General features: G+C 41.0%; 1 protein-coding gene across 1 annotated transcript in view; it reads left to right on the top strand.

Moving 5' to 3' along the window:
- The first annotated feature begins 2,328 nt into the window (after positions 1–2,328).
- Positions 2,329–20,024, top strand: part of LOC130927129 (protocadherin-17-like) — a 50,089-nt gene continuing 32,393 nt past the window's right edge. The window contains exons 1-3 of the mRNA XM_057852707.1: positions 2,329–5,694; positions 9,675–9,733; positions 9,884–10,053. Of these exons, the coding sequence (XP_057708690.1) occupies positions 3,223–5,694; positions 9,675–9,733; positions 9,884–10,053 (2,701 nt within the window). The 5' untranslated portion in view covers positions 2,329–3,222. The remainder of the gene's footprint in view (positions 5,695–9,674; positions 9,734–9,883; positions 10,054–20,024) is intronic.

The following is a 20,024-nucleotide window of genomic DNA, read 5'->3' on the forward strand; positions in this document are numbered from 1 at the left end:
TATGAGAATTCAGGTTTGCTGGAGGTCAAGATGTCTATCGAAAACCAAAAAAAAAAAAAAAAAACAACAACAACAACTTGTGGCGATCAGCCATCTTTGCTGTTTACGTTTGCTTGGAATGCTTTAAGGTCGCAACTGGTACCCTCCGAGCGGCATAAGTCCGACTTCCCACCTTCTTTGAATGCAGCGTGAGAACGAGTGACCGAAGCAATCCTTGTATTACACATTTAAAACAATAGTCTTGCAGAATGAAATGAATTACGGCAGTATGGTGTGACGTTGTTTTGGCCGCAAGGGTGTTTTGAAACAATGATCTGTGTTTTTAATTCATTTGACTATGTTGGATCTGTTCGTAGATCTGTATCGTTTTTTTATTGGCATGCTATAATGCTGCCACTGACTCGCGCTAGCTTTGCCACTCCGGAGCCCTGAAACTAACAAATAACTTGCAAACGAAACGAAATTTGTTGAAATCAACTCCCCCAACTCACTAAACCGCTGCTAACTTGAAGATTAAGCCTAGTGTCAAAACACTGAACCTCCTGAACCTTGAAGACAACATACCCGCCCACTCCAAGCAATGGCATTTTTATTTTGCTCTAAAAGGCACAAAAATGCAAACATTAAACATATTTAAATTAAAAATATTATATAAACAGTAAATTAAAGCTGAAGTTCTGCTATGGTTGCTGATTTTAAAGTTTAGTAGCAGCGCTGCGCACACCAAAAATGACGTGTGTGAGTGCTGACATCATCTGCGTGAGAGCTTGGTTGCAGAGCAAGCCCCGCAATCGAATCCTTTCACTTTGGAGCCCAGACACAAAAGTTTGCGTCTTCGCATTTCGTTTTCACTGTCACCATATAAAAGGCGAGGCCATTCCGCAACACAATTGTTGCGTCTTGGTGTCGCAGCGTCACCATGTAAACGGCCCCTAAATCTTCTTTCTGGAATGTCTTAATTACTTAATTAAGTAAAATAACTTACTTAATTAATTATTTAGTTATGAAATTAATGTTCATTTTTTAAATATACAAACAAACTAGCCAAAAACATTTTAAAAATTGATTTATTTTTGTTTTTCAACATTGAAAGGACAAAATACTGTTAAAGTATTCAAAAAGCAGAAAGCCTCTGAATGTTCTCTTTTCTCTATTTAAAAAAAAAGTCTTTGAGAACTACAGAAATTCCATGTAAATTTTATTATTGTGAGAAACATGAGGCCGATGCACATGATTTACTATCGTTGGCCACACACGTTGCCTGCGAGATTGACACCTGTGATCTACCCCTACACATGGACAAAACAATTCAATGTTATTCTGTTAGTGTATCCACCTGTTGCCATTCACAAAAGAATAATTTTGTGTTCAACTAAGCAGTCCTAGGATTTTTTTCAAGTGAGTAAATTAAAAGAAGATGATAATCATTCCCGTGACATTTGTTGGGTGGTGTATTGTGAGCTTTTCTTAATTAGAATGGTGCCTTGGCTTGATGAAGTTTGAATGGAAAGTGTTTATTTGATTCATGCCTTTGCTGAGTTTGATTGCAAGAATATTCCAATTTTGCTTGATTGTTGAAAGTGTGCACCTGTGTGTAGAAACAAAGTACAAATATGTTTTTCAGGGACTTTTTAAGAGTTACTAGTGTTACTCTGTATATTGGAAAGCAGATATGTGTCCTTTGTACTTCTTATTATGTCCGAACAGGCTGTTTTTTTTGTACTTTTACTATCTTTTTTTCCCGCCTCTGGCTGTGATTAATCAGTGCCAACAGGGGAAAGGAGCACTTCATGGCCAGAAAATTAGTTATACCTGCAAAATCTAATGAAACCCATCAGGAGTCCAGACCCTACTTTTAACCTAGCCATCTGTTGACTATGGTGGTTTTAGTTGGCTGCACTGCCAGATTTTTGAAGCATGGTTGGGGGATTTAACGAGATCCATTTTAATTTCACATCTTATCCTGGCTCTCCACTGAAGTGACCGCATGTAGCGTTCATTGATCCACTCCTAATCCCCCCCAGTTCACATCTCTGTGTGTTTGGAGCAACATCCAGCACCACCGCGGGCATTTCCCCCTCCTTTTTTTGGGTACCCCTTCCCCGCTGATACTGCGCGCACATCAGTAAATAAATCACGTAGCACTAGTACAGCCTTTCTTCATGCCATCCGTGTGCTCCACCTTAGACTGCGAGATTTCTGTCACCGCTCACTCACCGAAGCTTCGGAGGGAGCACTAAAGTGCGCGTACATAACGCGCGAGAGTGTGCGGCAAACAGGAGGGAGGGAGGAAGAGGAGGAGGAAGAAGAGGAGGGGAGCAGCTTTCAACAGTTGAGGAGGAGACGCGACTCATTCTGATTATCTTCAATCATCTCGCACCTTATTTTCCTCTCTCTCGCTTCTCCGGCTCGCTCTCGTCCTACTCCGCCGTGCAACAGATAAGCGTGCTGGTTGATGGATGCAAACAGGAGCGCCTCAGAATCGGACTGGATTACGGGATTAGCGGACTGATTAGCGGAACACAGAAAAAAGGGAAAGCGGAGAAAGGAAAAAGTGGCCGCGGCGAAAGAAGCACACAAAAGGTTGGGCGAGCGAACGGTTGCAGCCCCACTCTTCTGCTCCGTGCACTTAACTGGAGGAGACACAGGCAGGCAGGCAGGCAGGCAGCTCCCCGATGCAACAGTGTGCCGCACCGGAGACTAAAGTCACAATGCACCGGCGGTGGTAACGCGGAGCGATGGTGCATTTTGGAGCTTTGCAGTGTGCAGATGTCGCATGAGGGCAATGCACCTTTTTGCTTTTTTCACCCCTTCTCCTCCTTTTTCTTTGAAACGCAAGCTCTAACCTTCACCATGCTTTAACCTTGGACGCAGAGGGGAATATTAATACTTTATTCTCATCGATTATTCATTGTGGGAGCCCCGCTGAGACGGGAAACAAAGCATTCCAATGTTGAATTTGATCTTTAATTCATGCACGGGGTGTCGTCGGGCGGTCATCTTTGTTTACAGAAAGAGTTCATCATCGCAGAGAGGCATGTGAGAGAGCTAATGCCCATTAAAGGGGGTTCACAAATCGATTTTATATCCAATTAGTGGACAGCAACATGTCTGCTTTGGATTGGGTCCTCTAAAGGTATTGTGGAATAATCAACAGGTTGAAAGTCAAGGTTTTTTTTTCTTTTTCTCCCGCGTGCCAGTACCGCATATCCAACTGAAGGGATGCGTCTCTCTATTCCTATCTTCCTTCTTCTGTGGGTTAAAGCCCTGACATTGAAAAACCTCAGTTATTCTGTCCCAGAGGAGCAAGGACCCGGCACTGTCATTGGTAACATCGCAAAAGACGGCGGATATGGGACCCTGGAGAGAGGAAAAAAATCCAACTTTAGAGTGCTGGAGAATTCTGCACCGCACCTGGTTGACGTGGACCCGGAGAGTGGACTTATTTTCACCAAACAAAGGATTGACAGAGAGACGTTATGCAGGCGCAACCCAAAGTGCCAGCTCTCCATGGAGGTGTTCGCCAACGACAAGGAAATATGCATGATTAAGATCGACATACAGGACATCAATGACAACTCGCCTAGTTTCCCATCAGATCACGTTAATATCGATATCTCAGAAAACGCGGCGGCAGGCACGCGCTTCCCTCTGACTATCGCACATGACTCGGATACAGGGGAGAACGGGATCAAGACTTATCAGGTCACCAGAGATGATTATAATACATTCTCACTGGATTTAAAAGTAAGAGGCGACGGGACTATTTATCCCGAGCTGGTGGTTCAGAGACCTTTGGATAGGGAAGACCAGAGCCATCACACCCTCCTCCTCACCGCCATAGATGGGGGGGAGTATCCCAGATCAGGCTCCATGCAAATCAATGTCAGGGTGACTGATTCAAATGACAATAGCCCCATTTTTGAAAAATCCTCCTATGTGCTGGAACTCCCGGAGAATTCCCCGCCTGGAAAAGTACTTATAGATTTGAATGCCACCGACCATGACGAGGGAAGCAACGGTCAGGTGGTTTATTCCTTCACTGGATACGCATCTGAGCGAATACAAGATTTGTTTGCCATTGATCCCAATAGCGGAGTCATCAAGGTCCAGGGGGAAATTGACTACGAAGAGAATCCAATCATAGAGTTTGATGTGCAGGCCAAGGATCTTGGTCCAAACCCTATACCGGGCCACGCGAAGATTACTGTCAAAGTGCTTGACAAAAATGACAACTCGCCAATAATCAGTTTTGTTTCTGTGAGGCAGGGTGCCATCAGTGAGGCGGCACCCTCAGAATCTGTCATAGCGCTTGTCAGAGTGACAGATAAAGATTCAGGCCGAAACGGTCAGCTCCAGTGCCGCGTGCTAGGAAATGTTCCTTTCCGACTTCAAGAAAACAATGACAATTTTTACACGCTGCTGACCGACAGACCTTTGGATCGGGAAGCCAAGGACGAATACAATGTCACAATCGTGGCAAGAGACAATGGGATCCCATCTTTGAATTATACCAAGTCGTTCACTGTGAAAATTCTGGACGAGAACGACAATGCGCCTCGCTTTACAAAAGTCATTTATGTCCTACAGGTGCCCGAGAACAACATCCCTGGCGAGTATCTGGGCTCAGTACTTGCCCACGACCCAGACGTAGGCCGCAACGGCACCGTAACCTACTCCATTTTGCCGTCACATATTGGCGAAGTGTCCGTTTATACGTATGTGTCTGTCAACCCCACCAATGGAGCCATATATGCATCACGCTCTTTCAACTATGAGCAAATGAAATCCTTTGAGTTCAAAGTTCAAGCTAAAGATGGTGGCTCCCCTCATATGGAGAGTACCTCCACAGTGAGGGTCAACATCCTTGATGTCAATGACAATCTCCCAGTGATCATTTTACCACTACTTCAAAATGACACAGCAGAAATCCCTGTTCCTCGGAACGTAGGTATTGGGTACATTGTGGCGACGGTGAAAGCCGTGGATCACGATCACGGAGAGAGTGGACACTTGACGTACGAGATCACAGATGGGAACGATGACCACCTGTTTGACATGGATCCGATAGGTGGCAAAATCCGAACTGCTCACGCCATGTGGGAAGAGGTCTCGTCCATTGTGGAGCTGGTGGTTAAGGTTACCGACCATGGCAAGCCACCCTTATTCGCCGTGGCTAAGCTGGTAATCAAGGCCAACACGGAAGCGGCAGCAGGTGGCGGGGGCTCTGGCATGAGCGGCGAGCAGCAGCACTGGGATGTATCCCTGCCCCTAATCGTTACCCTCTGCATTATCTCCGTCATGCTCCTAGCCGTCATGACCGCCATCGCTGTCAAGTCCAAGCATCAAGATAAAGAGAGCGGGAATTATAACTGCCGCATGCCTGAATACTCCAATCCTCCAGTGGGGAAGGGCAAGAAGAAGCGAATCAACAAAAGTGACATCATGCTGGTGCAGAGCGAGATGGAGGAGAGAGATTCGGCAAGCCGGATGAATGTGGTCAGCAGCCCCTCGCTCATTACTTCACCGATTTGCTTCGACTACCAGAGCCCCCTTCCTCTCACTCTGCCAAGGTCCGAGGTCATGTACCTGAAGACCACACCAAACAGCCTGACAGTACCCAGGGCAGGTTGCCACTCCAGCTTCGCAGGGCTCAGCACAGACACCCCAGCAAACAGGATGTCAGTGATACAGGTAAGACTGCGCGCCCTCTGCTTAGCTGTAGAACTCTGGGATGAAAAAAGTAAAAATTCTGACATTATTATTGCTTCAGCCAACTGGCTCAAGGCAAACACTTTGCAAATGAAGTATGATATGACAACTTTGTTTTACTTGGCATTTTACTAATAAGGTTAATGTTTTATCCACATTCGTTCTCTTGCAAAGTGCGGCGCCTGCAGGCCACATAATGAGGAAATGTTCTTTCTTTCTCTATTTCTGTGTGGGAAAGGCAAACAGCGTGAGTCTTGAACAAGGCCGCTGTGACCCCCTGCACATCCTGGGCTGCAGAGACAAAACAAAGCCCGGGCTGAAATGTTGGAGCGGACAGGTGTTTGAGCAGCTTGTCCATTCGCATTACACAACCTGTGTGCGCCAGACAGTGAGATGCACACGGCGTAACCCCTACAATTGCATTTTTTCATTCCAAATATGGGTCAAATCCGCCCAGCCTCATCCAAAATTGGCATGAGGCAGCCCTTGACGCGGTCCTTCTGAGTCTCGCCAGCTAACATGCTAATTGGCCAGCACGGGCTTGTTGCACTGCCTGGAATTGTGTGTCCGTACATGATGTAAATATCTGGGTCAGTCTCACATTTGGAGATGGTAGCACAGATGACAAGGCCTGGCGCTGTCACCAGTCACTGTACTATGTGGGTGTGATCAACACAAACACATTATTCTCAAGATGAAGGGAAAAGGGCACTAATGAAAGCAGCTAATGCGCTCCTCTCTATGCCTTGCCAAAGAGGCACATATGGTCACAATGGCTCTGCGTTCTAATCATGTTCTCATCTCAGGTGATGCGAAAACTCAAAGCTATTGTAGACAGTGTATAAAATCTCCACACCAGAGACATAACAGACTATTTTTTTTAACTACATTTTGCTAATATTTAAACGCCAATTAATTTGAAATAGAAGGGCTGGCAGTGGATTAGGAGTCTATCATTGAATGAGTTAACACCAACGTGGCATCTAAAATCCCTCCGGGGACAGCTGACACTAACATTTGCTATCCTGTTGTCCTGAAAGCAATGTGTCTGTCCAACAAGTGTTCTAACACCAGACGTCGGGGCTGATTTCAATCATTGAACCATTTGATGGCAGGATGCCGTATCGGTGTGTGAAAGTGCACGCAGTTGCTGTAATATCCCGCTTCACTGGGTTCTGTGTAAAAAGAAAAAGCAGCTTAATGTCAAATTTTCTGTTATGGTTCTGGATGCCGGCTTTCTCATAACTGGCTTATAACTGATATCATGACTGCCACTGGAGATGTCTTTACCAGAAAACAGTACTTGCAGAGTACGTAGAAATTGTATCTGTAAAGAAGAAGGTTACAGAGAGTTTAAAAGAGATTGACCTGTTGAAGGAGCTGATACACATTACCGCAAAGTGATCTAACCATCAGTGACCTATGCAGGCGTAAAACTAACTTATAATGAGTAACTCAAGATAACTCAAGAATCTGAGATTATGTACCGTATTGGCCCAAATATAAGACGGTGTTTTTTGCATTGAAATAAGACCGAAATAGTGGGAGTCATCTTATATTTAGGGTCTAGACATTATACCCTTTCACGATGCTAGATGGCGCCAGATAGCATTGAAGCGAATGCTGAATTTGAGGAGTAATGTTCTGTCATGACAGATCTCAGCTACTAAATTTAACCAGTTTAGATTATTATATTGCAATAATTTTCCTTATTCAGATTTGTTTCAAGACTACAGTTACAGTTAGACCTCACTTTGATGGTTAATGCACTTATTGCAATTTTGTTGTTTTATCACAATACATTGGTTTATTTACATTTCAAAAACCAGAAGCCGTTCATTTACGAATGTGATTGCACTTTAGTTTACATATTTATATGTTCAGATATTAAGATTTAAATGAGGCAAAATAACATGTTTTTTCTCTCAAATATATTGTCATAATCATTTGGTTTAGATGTACTGTAATTATTTTCTGTATAAAAATTAATTTGGTGTTCAAAAAGTCTTTTTTCAAACTTGAGTCTCGAAAAAGAGGGGGTCGTCTGATAATCAGGGCTGCCTTATATTCGGGCCAATACGGTAATGTAATATATACGCTGGAAGAAAACATACCATAATTTCCTGAATATAACGCGCACTTTTTGTCCCCAAAATCAACTTGTAAAATCATGGTGCGCAGCATGAACGGGTACATGGATGGAGACAGAAATATATATATATATATATATATATATATATATATATATATATATATATATATATATATATATATATATAAAAACAGATTTTTTTTTTTTTTTTGACAAGGCCACGTTGTGTTGAAGAAACTTATGCGGCGATCCATTGCCGACCATTACGGTACGTGGCGTCACCATTTTGTTTCGGTAATACTTCACTCGGATCGGCCAAATGATTTCGTCTGTGTTAAATTCTGCTTTTTTCACTCTTCATAAAGCACAGAATTTAGTTTCTTGAACTTATTTGAGCCAACGTTTATTGCAGCTCCGCAACTCGGACCATAACAAACGTAACAACACACTTCCTGTGTGTGCCCGCCAACTATACAGTATCTGTCCCTCGGGAAACTCAAACCCAAATAACAGTAGTTCCTATTGTTACTGTCGTGTCGACAGCGATGAGCTCTCTCGGATTTCCGACTTACGTTCTCACTTTAATTTTACCGTATCAATCCATGGAAGAAACATTTATTCATCATGATGAAACGAGCAAGTTATACAGCAGCCTTTAAAAGAAAAGTCACATCTGTTTTGTTTTCTCCTAGATTCTCGTAAGTTGGAGTTGTCAAATCATATTATTACCGTAAATATTGTCAGTTATGCTTGTGCTGTGTTTCACCAGTCAGTAAAATGACATTTCTGTATCTGTACACGAGCTCTGTTTTCTTGTATTCTTCTATTTATTGGTGCTAAAATTAGGGTGCGCGTTATAAACGGGTACAATAATTTTCCCTAGATTTTACAAGTAAATTTGGGGTGCGCATCATACACGCACCCCAAATATATTTTCCTTATATTCGGGAAATTACGGTACATATTATGGTGGAAATTAACAAAGAGAAAGTTGTAGAAATGAATGGAATAAAATAGAAAATATTTCTGTTGGTTCATAATTTTAGCCCATGAATGGCAGATAAAAAAGGGAATTTCAGATATTACGTAAAGCGCACGATGACCTAGCGTGCACAGTGGCGTAAGAATATGTCATTGTGCAACACAAGAAAAGATGGTAAGATACGGTCCTACTTACCCTCCTCAAGATTTGATCTAGTTGCATAGATATAAATATCCATGGTTCAACCCGACGCTAAAGGTGCTAACCGTGTATTATAGTAGCCATATAGCCTATTGCAAAACATTTTGTGTCTGAATTTTTTTTCCAGAAGTTGCACATACAGATGACTTGAAAAAAATTGCCAGCTGGTACTTCTGCCTCTCTTCTTTAAAAGCGTCTTTTGACTGTGCTACTACATGTACATTTGCGTTAAGGATTAAAGTGTAGGAGTAGAATGTCCTTGCTGGTCACAGTAAATGGACACTTTGCTATCAAATTCATTATCTTGAACAACAAAAGAAAAGCAATCTTGAGCACTGCTGTTAATTAAACAAAAAGACGCACTTGTCCTCTGTTTTATAAAATATGCATTAATAAGGGTTGGTCATTAACGCTACCATTTCCAAAACTATGAATGGGCTCTTCTTGTTGGTAGAAGTAAGTGTCTGTAACTTCACTGATAGCTACTACCTCACAAGCCATTTTGTGTCGTTTATACAGAACAGCGACCTGTGTAAAAGACGGGCAAGTCCCGGCTTGACCAGGCTGTGTCAAAAAGGCTTCACAGATCATTTCAAACCACGCCTGTGTCTAATGTCATCAGCGAACAGCATGGAGCTCTTTTGTTTTTTTTTAAATAAATAACAGCATTTTCATTGTCATTTCCAGACAGAAAACTTCCCCTCTGAGCCCAATTATGCTGGCAGCAGGCAGCCGTTTGTTCAAAGGTAAGAGCTCACATGCAGACACTTCCTGACCGCGTCTTTTCAGCTCCATCATCCTAGTATCAAGCCCGTCTGGCTATCAAACAGCAGCTCTCACACAGTAAGAATGGCAAGTTATAGGTCCCCTCCCTCTTCTGTCCTCTCCTGCCGCAGCTCTACATTTAAGGATGCAGAACGAGCGAGCCTCCGAGACAGTGGCCATGGTGATAGTGACCAGGCTGATAGTGACCAGGATACTAATCGAGGCTCCCAGTGTGACACATCTGCCAGGGAGGCCCTCAAGATGAAAGCCACATCAGTTAACGGCCAGCCTTTCGAGCAGGGTGAGTGGACTCTTCCCGACGTCGTCAAGATGCCTCGGCGATCTCCCGCGGTGCCAAGTTGTTTATTTTTTATGCGCTGAGACTTTAAGTGCAGCTTCGCCTGCCACAGGCTTCCACTGAGGTAGACAAACATTTAACATGCAGGTGGTAAATCGACAAGGCTTTTTGGGAAGGGAGTTGGGGAACGTGAAATTGCGGCTGCTGCTGGTTTTACATGGCATGGCCTTGAGATGCACTAAAAAAAAAAAAAATTGTGGTTGCCAGTTTTACCATAAAAAACCGTGATAACCATATACACTGTAGTGATTGCGTAACCTTAAATTTTATGGTAGAGTTTTGTTGATTTTTTTTTTTTTACTGAAAATCATGGTAGTAAAAATTTATTACTGCTGGTTTTTATACTGTGATCGATACAGTATATAACCAGTCTTAATGGTGGTAGACATCACATTGAAACTTTTCTCATTTTCCCCCTCTCCAAATCCAGATTCAAACCCACACTGTTATCTTGGCAGTCAAACAGCCTACTGGGCTACGTCAAACGAACTGCTACTGCAGACCGGCTGGTGCAAGTGCTTTGCGTGTAGCAGATTAGGAAAACCGTACTCCCTGAGGAGACCATGATGGTGGCTGAAGCTTGACTGTGTATTTGGCTCAGTAGTCAGCACGCCTGACTGCTGCAGTGGCAGTGTGGGTTCAAACAAAGTTTATTATTGTTAATAAATAAACTAGAATTAAAAAAATGATTTTCATTAAGTGAAATAAATAAACACTATGATTTTAAAAGAAAAAACTGAGCACTAACTGAAAGTGTATCGTGTGCTCATGAAACTAAGATATTCATTTTTGTATTTTATCAGCAGAAGCGGAATTTTACATGTCAACATGAAACCATTCCAAAATGTATTTTGGTTTTAGTTTAATTATTATTATTATTTATTTATTTTTTTGAAAACTGCACCTGACAAATAACTCAATTTATGAAAAACTAATAAATATTAAGGCAAATCATAAATACAGTGGTATCTCAACATACGATTGCTTCGAGACACAATCTTTTCGACATCCGACGTAAAATTTGACTCGCCATATGTTTCTAAATCCGATGACATGCTCGAAATACGACGAATTATGACAGCGCCGCAGTTTCTTTGTTTTCCCACAAGACGGATGCACAATGGATTTTCTTGTGAGAGAAATCAACACGGGTTGCAAGAAGGTTAGTGCAGGTGGTGAAAAAAGAAAAAAGGTGACTCTTACCATTGAAAGGAACATGGAAATGATAGAAAAATATCAGCGCGGTGTGCGCATTCGTGAACTCCCTCGACAATAAGGCCGTAGAATGTCTACGATCTCCACGATCCTCCTCCAACCTCCGTTCGCCAGTATTTATAAGTTAATGTGACATTTATTATTGTGGTAACATCGCCAAAGAAATTGGCATCTTCGTCAGGTTTTTAATCAATTATTTCAGAACTTGTGCAAACAATGCACCTACTGTCCGCCGCAGTTGACGCCACAACAACAGAACGTTAGAAAAGAAAGTAAAATCTCTATCGCACCTTTCTCACTCTGTCACGTCAGCCATGCTGGTAATAATACCTGACTTCAGCCGACAGCCACTAAAAAGCTGTGCCCACGTTGCTACAAACTACGCTCACATGATGCTACGGTAGATATCACGTGCACATAGATTTAATTGCGAAATAACAGACTTGGCGGCGTTAGCACATTTATAGAGAACTAGACGCGAAATGACAGACTCGGTGGCGTTAGTAAAAAGCCGCCATCTTAAAGCAGTAGACTTCTCTGGAAGGTTCTGTTGTAACGAACCTTCCTAGCAAACCAAAGTAACTTTTTAATGTAAAATACTTCGCAATCGGCAAAATCTTGACTTCAATCTATCTTTAAATGATTAAACAGTATTAAAACTTTCACATGTCGAAAGTAGACAAAAGTGAAATAATGCAATAACGGGAGGAATTTTAAACACTTTAACAGTTGATTCACAACATTAAATGACTTCCAAACATAGAAAAGGTTACAATCTAGTTATCACAATATCCGCAATACCCCTGTGTCTAGTTAAGTTCAGGGTAAAAAATTGGGCAAGGGCCTATTGTCCCAAAAACCCTTTGAACTTCACATAGAACAGTAAACAAATTTTTCCGTACTAACAGCAGACGTGGTTTGGAGGGGCGTAGTTTGTATGAGGCGTGGTTTGTAGCGTGGCTGCAGCTGCAGTCAGACCATTCTCCACGCTGGTGCGTTCATGCACAGCACTCAAAACACATTCGCCACATTAGAACCTGATACGTTACATTATTACAGGAATTGTTATTATTATTATAATTAGGGCTGTCAAAATTATCGCGTTAACGAGCGGTAATAAATTTTTTCAATTAATCACGTTTAAATATTTGACGCAATTAACGCACATGCCCCGCTCAAACAGATTAAAATGACAGCACAGTGTAATGTCCACTTGTTGCTTGTGTTTTTTTTTGTGTTTTTTTTTGTCGCCCTCTGCTGGCGCTTGGGTGCGACTGATTTTATGGGTTTCAGCACCATGAGCAATGTGTAATTATTGACATCAACAATGGCGAGCTAGTAGTTTATTTTTTGATTGAAAATTTTACAAATGTTATTAAAATGAAAACATTAAGAGAAGTTTTAATATAAAGTTTCAATAACTTGTACTAACATTTATCTTTTAAGAACTACAAGTCTTTCTATACATGGATCGCTTTAACAGAATGTTAATGTTAATGCCATCTTGTTATTTTATTGTTATAAATAACAAATACAGTATGTTGAATGTATATATCTGTCTTGTGTCTTATCTTTCCATTCCAACAATAATTTACAGAAAAATATGGCATATTTAATAGATGGTTTGAATTGCGATTAATTACGATTATTAATTTTTAAACTGTGACTAACTCGATTAAAAATTTTAATCGTTTGACAGCCCTAATTATTATATTATTATTCCGATTTTAATTTATATTTTATTTGTTTTGCTATGTGTAATTGCCATTTGTAATAGCACCAGCAGTATTAAGATTAGTGTAGATTTTTGGGTGTGGAACAAATTAATGGATTTATAATGTATTCTGATGGGAAAATCCTGCTTGACATTTCAATTTACAAACAATGTCCTGGGACGAATTAACTTTGTATGTCGAGGTACCACTGTACACTAAAACTAATCATTTCAAGACAAGTAAAAACAAATAAAAATTGCAAATCAACTCTAAAACCTAACTTAATTAGAGAGAAAAATATTCTTAACTAAAATGAACAATAATGAAAAATAAAAACGATTATAGTATTGATTCAAATCCTAGTTGGAGAAAGTGAAAGGGAGCACTGTGACATCACCGCTATATGGGCGTTTACACATACGTACTTTTTTGTTTATTTATGTTAAAAAAAGTTAAAATGTAAAGGTTTTTATTATATTTTATCCATCCGTCCATCCGTCCGTCCATCCATCATCTACCGCTTAATCCGGGGCCGGGTCGCGGGGATTATTATTATTATTTTTACAGTAGTTTATTGTCAATTTGACTGTAATTTTTTATAGTTCTCATTTTTTAACAGTACAGTGCTGGCAACCACAGCGGCCAGTATTTTACCGTAAATGTGAGGTTTTCGGTGGGGATTTGTACGGTGTTGCTGAGTGCCAGGTAAATGAAAGCTTGAGAGGGGCTACTTTGAAAGGATAAAAGGGTCCACTGTGTGAAAGTGGAGTGTTCAAACATCCCGCGTCTGATTTAGGCATCAAACAAACTGGTATGCAGATGCATGCGTCTCTTTTGATCAGGCCTCCATTTGAACAGACTTCACGCGTGCCTTGACTTTACATGACAGCGCGACAGACGCTCACAGGTATTTGTGGCAGCTGTGCTTCCACCTTTCGCCCCCCCCCCCCCAAAGTGCTTCTAAGTTATTATTGGTCAGGTTTACGACTAAAAATAGGAATATTAAAGTTTCATTATGACTGAAATGACTGCCAAGAGTGCAATCACAGATGATTGCCAAGCTGCTGTGACCCGGCCGACCTGCTCGGGATTGATATATTTAGCAGGAGCGCAGATAAACAGCAAATATGAGAGACAGCCTCACAGGTGAGATAAAGGCTAACGGCAGGCTTGAGTGAGGAGGCGATGGCTTTCATTTGCTAGTACGAGCCTTGGAGGAGAACGGCTCTGGTCATCAGCTCCCTATGCGCTACTTTCCACACCATTTACATCGCTATGAACTGTCTGAACACAGGAGGCTCAGGAGGGCATGGACAGAAACACTCCGGTGGCTGCCAGAAGGAGAGAGAGGGAGAGTGTGAATCCCACCTTCCTCCCTTGTGTGCACACGGTTGGGAATTACGGCAGATCACACTTGTCTCCGTAGGAGGTGTAAATTCAATCATAATTTTTGCAGCACATTTTTCGAATGTGATTCGGAGCCGAGTTCTAAGGCCAATCATACAGAGAAGGATATTGAAAGAGATGTCTTGCACTTGCTGACTGAATATTTACATGCACACTGGCGCCGCTCCAGAAATTTCATTTATACGGCTGTATATGTAAGATAAGGGTAACGCAAAGAGTTGGTGCATTGCGTTTATTAATGGAGGGACGTGATCTTGCTTTTCCTTTTGGAAGGTTGCAAAGTTAAAGCCAGATCAGATTACGTTTGGAATTTTAAAGACCAGTGGTACCGTCTTATTTATGAAAGTTGATTTATGAGCATTGAGAGGCTCAGATTTCAAATTAGAATGTCAACTCTGGTTGCCACTCAGCACGATAGACGTCAGATAACAGACTTCCAATCCATTTGAACTGGGAGGGTTGGCAGCGAAAATTCGCTGCCAGCCTCTCCCACTTCAAATGGATCGGAAGTCTGTCACCGTCAATGACACTTAAACATAATCGTTTACTGATATATGTTTAGACTAGTCCTTCTCAAAAAAAATGCATATTGTGAGAAAGTTCATTATTTTCTGTAATGTACTGATAAACAATAGACTTTCATATATTTTAGATTCATTAAACACAACTGAAGTAGTTCATGCCTTTTATTGTTTAAAAATTGATGATTTTGGCAAAAAAGTCAAGAAAAGCCAAAAATCCCGATCTAAAAAAATTAGCATATTTCATCCGACCAATGCAAAAAAGTGTTTTTTAATACAAAAAAAGTCAACCTTCATTTAATTATATCAGCTATGCACTCAATAATTGGTCTGGAATCCTTTTGGAGAAATGACTGCTTCAATGCGGCGTGGCATGGAGGCAATTCGCCTGTGGTACTGCTGAGGTGATATGGAGGCCCAGGATGCTTCGATAGCGGCCTTAAGCTCATCCACAGTGTTGGGTCTGGTGTCTTTCAACTTCCTCTTCACAATATCCCACAGATTCTCTATGGGGTTCAGGTCAGGAGAGTTGGCAGGCCAATTGAGCACAATAATGCCATGGTCAGTATATATATTCATATATATTCAAATATTCATCTCCATAAAGCTTTTCAGCAGATGGAAGCATGAAGTGCTCCAAAATCTCCTGACAGCTTGCTGCATTGACCTGCTCTTGATAAAATACAGTAGACCAACACTAGCAGCTGACATGGTACCCCAGACCATCACTGACTGTGGGTACTTGACACTGGACTTCAGACATCTTGGCATTTCTTTCTCCCCAGTCTACCTCTAAACTCTGGCACCTTGATTTCCGAATAACATGCAAAATTTGCGTTCATCTGAAAACAGTACTTTGGACCACTGAGCAACAGTCCAGTGCTGCTTCTCAGTAGCCCAGGTCAGGCGCTTCTGCCGCTGTTTCAGGTTCAAAAGTGGCCTGACCTGGGAAATGCAGCGCCTGTGCACGGTGGCTCTGGATGTTTCTACTCCAGACTCAGTCCACTGTTTCTGCAGGTCCCCCAAGGTCTGGAATCGGCCCTTCTCCACAATCTTTCTCAGGCTGCGGTCACCTCTTCTGGTTGTGCAGCGTATCCTGACACTTTTTCCTTCCCACAGACTTCCCACTGAGGTGCCTTGATACAGCACTCTGGGAACAGCCTATTAACTCAGAAATTTCATTCTGTGTCTAAGCCTCTTGCTTGAGGGTGTAAATGATGGCCTTCTGGACAGCAGTCAGGTCGGCAGTCTTGCCCATGATTGCGGTTTTGAGTATAAACCAGGCTGGAAGGTTTTAAAAGCCTCAGGAATCTTTCGCAGGGGTTTTGAATTGATTCGTTTACTCAGATTATTATGTTAGTAGCTTCTTTAGAGTACCTTTTCATGATACGCTAATTTTTTGAGACAGGGATTTTTTTGGTTCTTGACTTTTTTGATAAAATCATCAATATTAAAACAATAAAAGGCTTGAACTACTTCAGTTGTGTGTAATGAATCTAAAATTTATGTAAGTCTAATGTTTATCCGTACATTACAGAAAATAATAAACTTTATCACAATATGCTAATTTTTTTAGAAGGACTAGTGTTTGATAAGTTGTACTTATAAATGATGATGTCACACGCAAGACATGCACTTTCATTACATACTTTTCTATGTGGCATTAAAGCAAGCAAATAGATAATACTACAGCAAAGTATTTATTTGCTCAAAGGGGTGAATCCTTATAATAACCAAGGAAAGTGCAGCACAGCAGTGGTCCCCAACCTTTTTTGCACCACGGACCTGTGTGATGTGGGCCTTTTTTTTACGGACCGGCAACGTGTGGCAGAAAATTACCGTGAATATGAAATAATACGACGGGGCTAAAAATGAAAATTAAGTGTAGCGAAAATTTAACTCACCATACACTGAATCGATCTTTTTTAACAGCCGCCTCACCTAAGATTTGACAGCAAATATCCTTCGTCGCAGGCAGAATGAGTTCTTCTCCAATTGTGAAATGTTTCTTAGCACTAGCAATACAGTTTGCAACGAGGTGTGATTCTCTCCATGCATTCGCTTTTGTTGCCTCGTTTGCTAGCTTTTAGCCATATATTAGGCAGAATGGACTCGGTTGTAGGCTCCTCTTCTAGCTCAGCAGGTGGCCTTTTTCCCGTAAAAAAGCTGTCCAAAGATGTTGCCGCCCGCAGCACACAGCCAACAGCAGCTAACGTTACTGTTTACATTGACTTACACTGGGCTGCTAACACCCCAGTAACTGCGGCAAACCACTAGAGGGTGACATGCACAAATCTCTACTCGGATTAGTCAATAAAGTAGACAGGCATATTGATGTGTCATGAGGCACAGACCAGATTGTGGTCGTTAACTAATAGAGGCGTGCGAAATTTCCGATTCTGAGATTATTCGCGATTTGGCCGTGGAAGATTCGAGAATGATTCACAAAAATCCAAATTCCGATTTTTGAATTATACCAGGTAAAGCAGACCTAAAACACAGTCAGCGCAGTCTGCGGGACGCAATGAGGAACGGCCCGAGAGTAAATATCATGTTCAACTCATGCCGCTAGATAAAAAAAAACAATAATACCTGACTGCGGCCGACAGCTGCTGCAAACAACGCCCAGTTGCTAGTTGCTACAAACATTCGGCCACATACGGCTATAGTAGATATCACATACTGTATATGTAGAACTAGATGCAAAATGACAGACGACGGGTAACATCAATGATCGATTTATAATCGAATCGGAGCCTCTGAATCGTAATCGTAATCGAATCATTAGGTGCCAAAAGATCCCCACCTCTATTAACTAATTATTTATTATTTATGTGCGGTAACAAATGCGCCACAGGCCAGTATTGGTCCCCGGCGGTCCCCCGATGGTTAGGGGTCACTGCAGTACAGGGTTTCCCCCAGATGGCTTGCAAACTCTGGTCGTGAAGAAGCCTACCAGCGGCCCACCATGTTGTTTTAAAAAATAAATAAAAATAAAAATGTCAAGTAAACAGCAATTTTTAAATTACTATTATGTCGTACTAAGTGATGTATAAATAATTCTTAAATGTTGGTTCTCACAAAAAGGCGCAGTCTTGAAAAACAACAATAACTAACAAATGAAAATACAATACAGTTTCGTGCAATGGCCTAAAGCTGAGGATATGTTTGTTCACCTATCGACCATAAGATAATGTTATTTTAACCTTATCACCAAATGCGGTTAAAATGTGCTCAAATTATGTATACATAATTATTAGAGCTGGGAAAAAAATCATGTGGTGATCAGTGTTGTTAATCTTACTTTTAAAAAAAAGTAAATAATTACAGTTACAAATTACTCCTCCCGAAAAGTATTTGAGTTGGTAACTCAGTTACCTCATTGTAAAAGTAATTAGTTACTCAGCAAAGTAACTGATGTTACTTTTCATGTTCTGCACGTTATTATACATTCTATAACATCTTTCACTTCAAAGATGTTTATATTAACTGATTGAAGAATCAAATCGGTATGTACAGTATTTTAGAAAATTTTACATTTATTTGGAACTGAAACTAAAATAAGAAGAACACTATCCTGAAATAAAGCAAAAAATAAAATAAAGTTGTTAAATTAACAATAGTAATTATTGATTGATTGATTGATTAATTATTGCTGTCACACCCATGAAACCTCTGTTATGAGCTGTCCTGATGTGTACTGTGGTTGAAATGTACTCCAGTTTCTCAAAAGATTTTTTAATCTTCATTTTTTCGTATTCACCATCTATGAATTTTGTAAAGGTTTGTCGGCATGGGGCAACCCCCCTTCATCTGCCTCGTATTGGTATTTTCGCGATTATAGCTCCAAATGTCTCAATCCACATCGTGTTTGTATTCACGTCACCGACCCCTCCTCCCGCCCCTTCCGCTCTGCTCTCTTCAGTCTCTCTTTAGTCAACCAAATTGTGGTAAGGGAAAGCTTCGTATCCTCAGTAACAATAACAGCGTTTCAAAGATGGGAAAAGTAATCAATTAGATTACTCAATACTGACAAAAGTAACGCCGTTTGTTATACTCTAACGCCGTTATTAACAGTGTTGTTAATCTTACTTTAAAAAAGTAATTAATTACAGTTACAAATTACTTCTCCCAAAAAGTAATTGCGTTTGTAACTCAGTTACCTGAATGTAAGAGTAATTAGTTACTTGGCAAAGTAACTGGTGATAATTTTCATGTTTTTTTTTTTTCCCAAAAAATATTAAAACAAGCGGCATGGAAAATGAATGAATGAATGAATGAATGAATATTAAAAAAAAAAAAAAAAAAAAAAAAAAAAACAGGTTACACAATGTGAAGTTTAAAGGGTTTTTGGGACAATTGGCCCTAGCCCAATTCTTTACCCTAAACTTAATTAGACACAGGGTTATTGCAGATATTGCGATAACTACATAGTAACCTTTGCTATGTGTGGAAGTCATTTAATGGTGTGAATCAACCGTTAGAGTTGTTAAAATTGCTCCCGTTATTGCATTAGTTCCCTTCTGTCTATTTTTGACGTGTGAGTTTTAAAACTGTTTCATCATTTAAAGATAGATTAATGTTAAGTTTTGACGAGTTAGGAGCATTTTAGATAAAAAGTTACTTAGGTTCGCTAGGAAGGTTCTCTACAACAGAGCCTTACTGAGAAGTCTACTGCTTTAAGATGGCGGCTGTTTAATAACGCATCTAGTTCTTTATTATACATGTTGCTAATGCCGCCGTGTCTGTCATTTGCATCTAGGTCTGTATATATGTGATATCTACCGAAGCATCATGTGGGCGTAGTTTGTAGGCTATCGGCTACAGTCAGGCATCATTGGAGCCACCTAGCTAGCATCGCGTTTGCCACGGCGTCACATTCTCTTGCCTCCTCCCCACTCCTGCTCTGCTCTCTCGTCTCCATGAGTCCGTCTTTTTCAGACTTTTCTCGCGTCAGTCAACCAACATCGTAACGCATAGTGACGCACGCCTTTCCCGCCTCAGTAACGGTAACGGCGTTGCCAAGATGAGAAAAGTAATTAATGAGATTACTCAC

This window comes from Corythoichthys intestinalis, chromosome 12 (genome assembly GCF_030265065.1).
Source record: "Corythoichthys intestinalis isolate RoL2023-P3 chromosome 12, ASM3026506v1, whole genome shotgun sequence".
In the NCBI taxonomy this organism is placed as follows: domain Eukaryota; kingdom Metazoa; phylum Chordata; class Actinopteri; order Syngnathiformes; family Syngnathidae; genus Corythoichthys; species Corythoichthys intestinalis.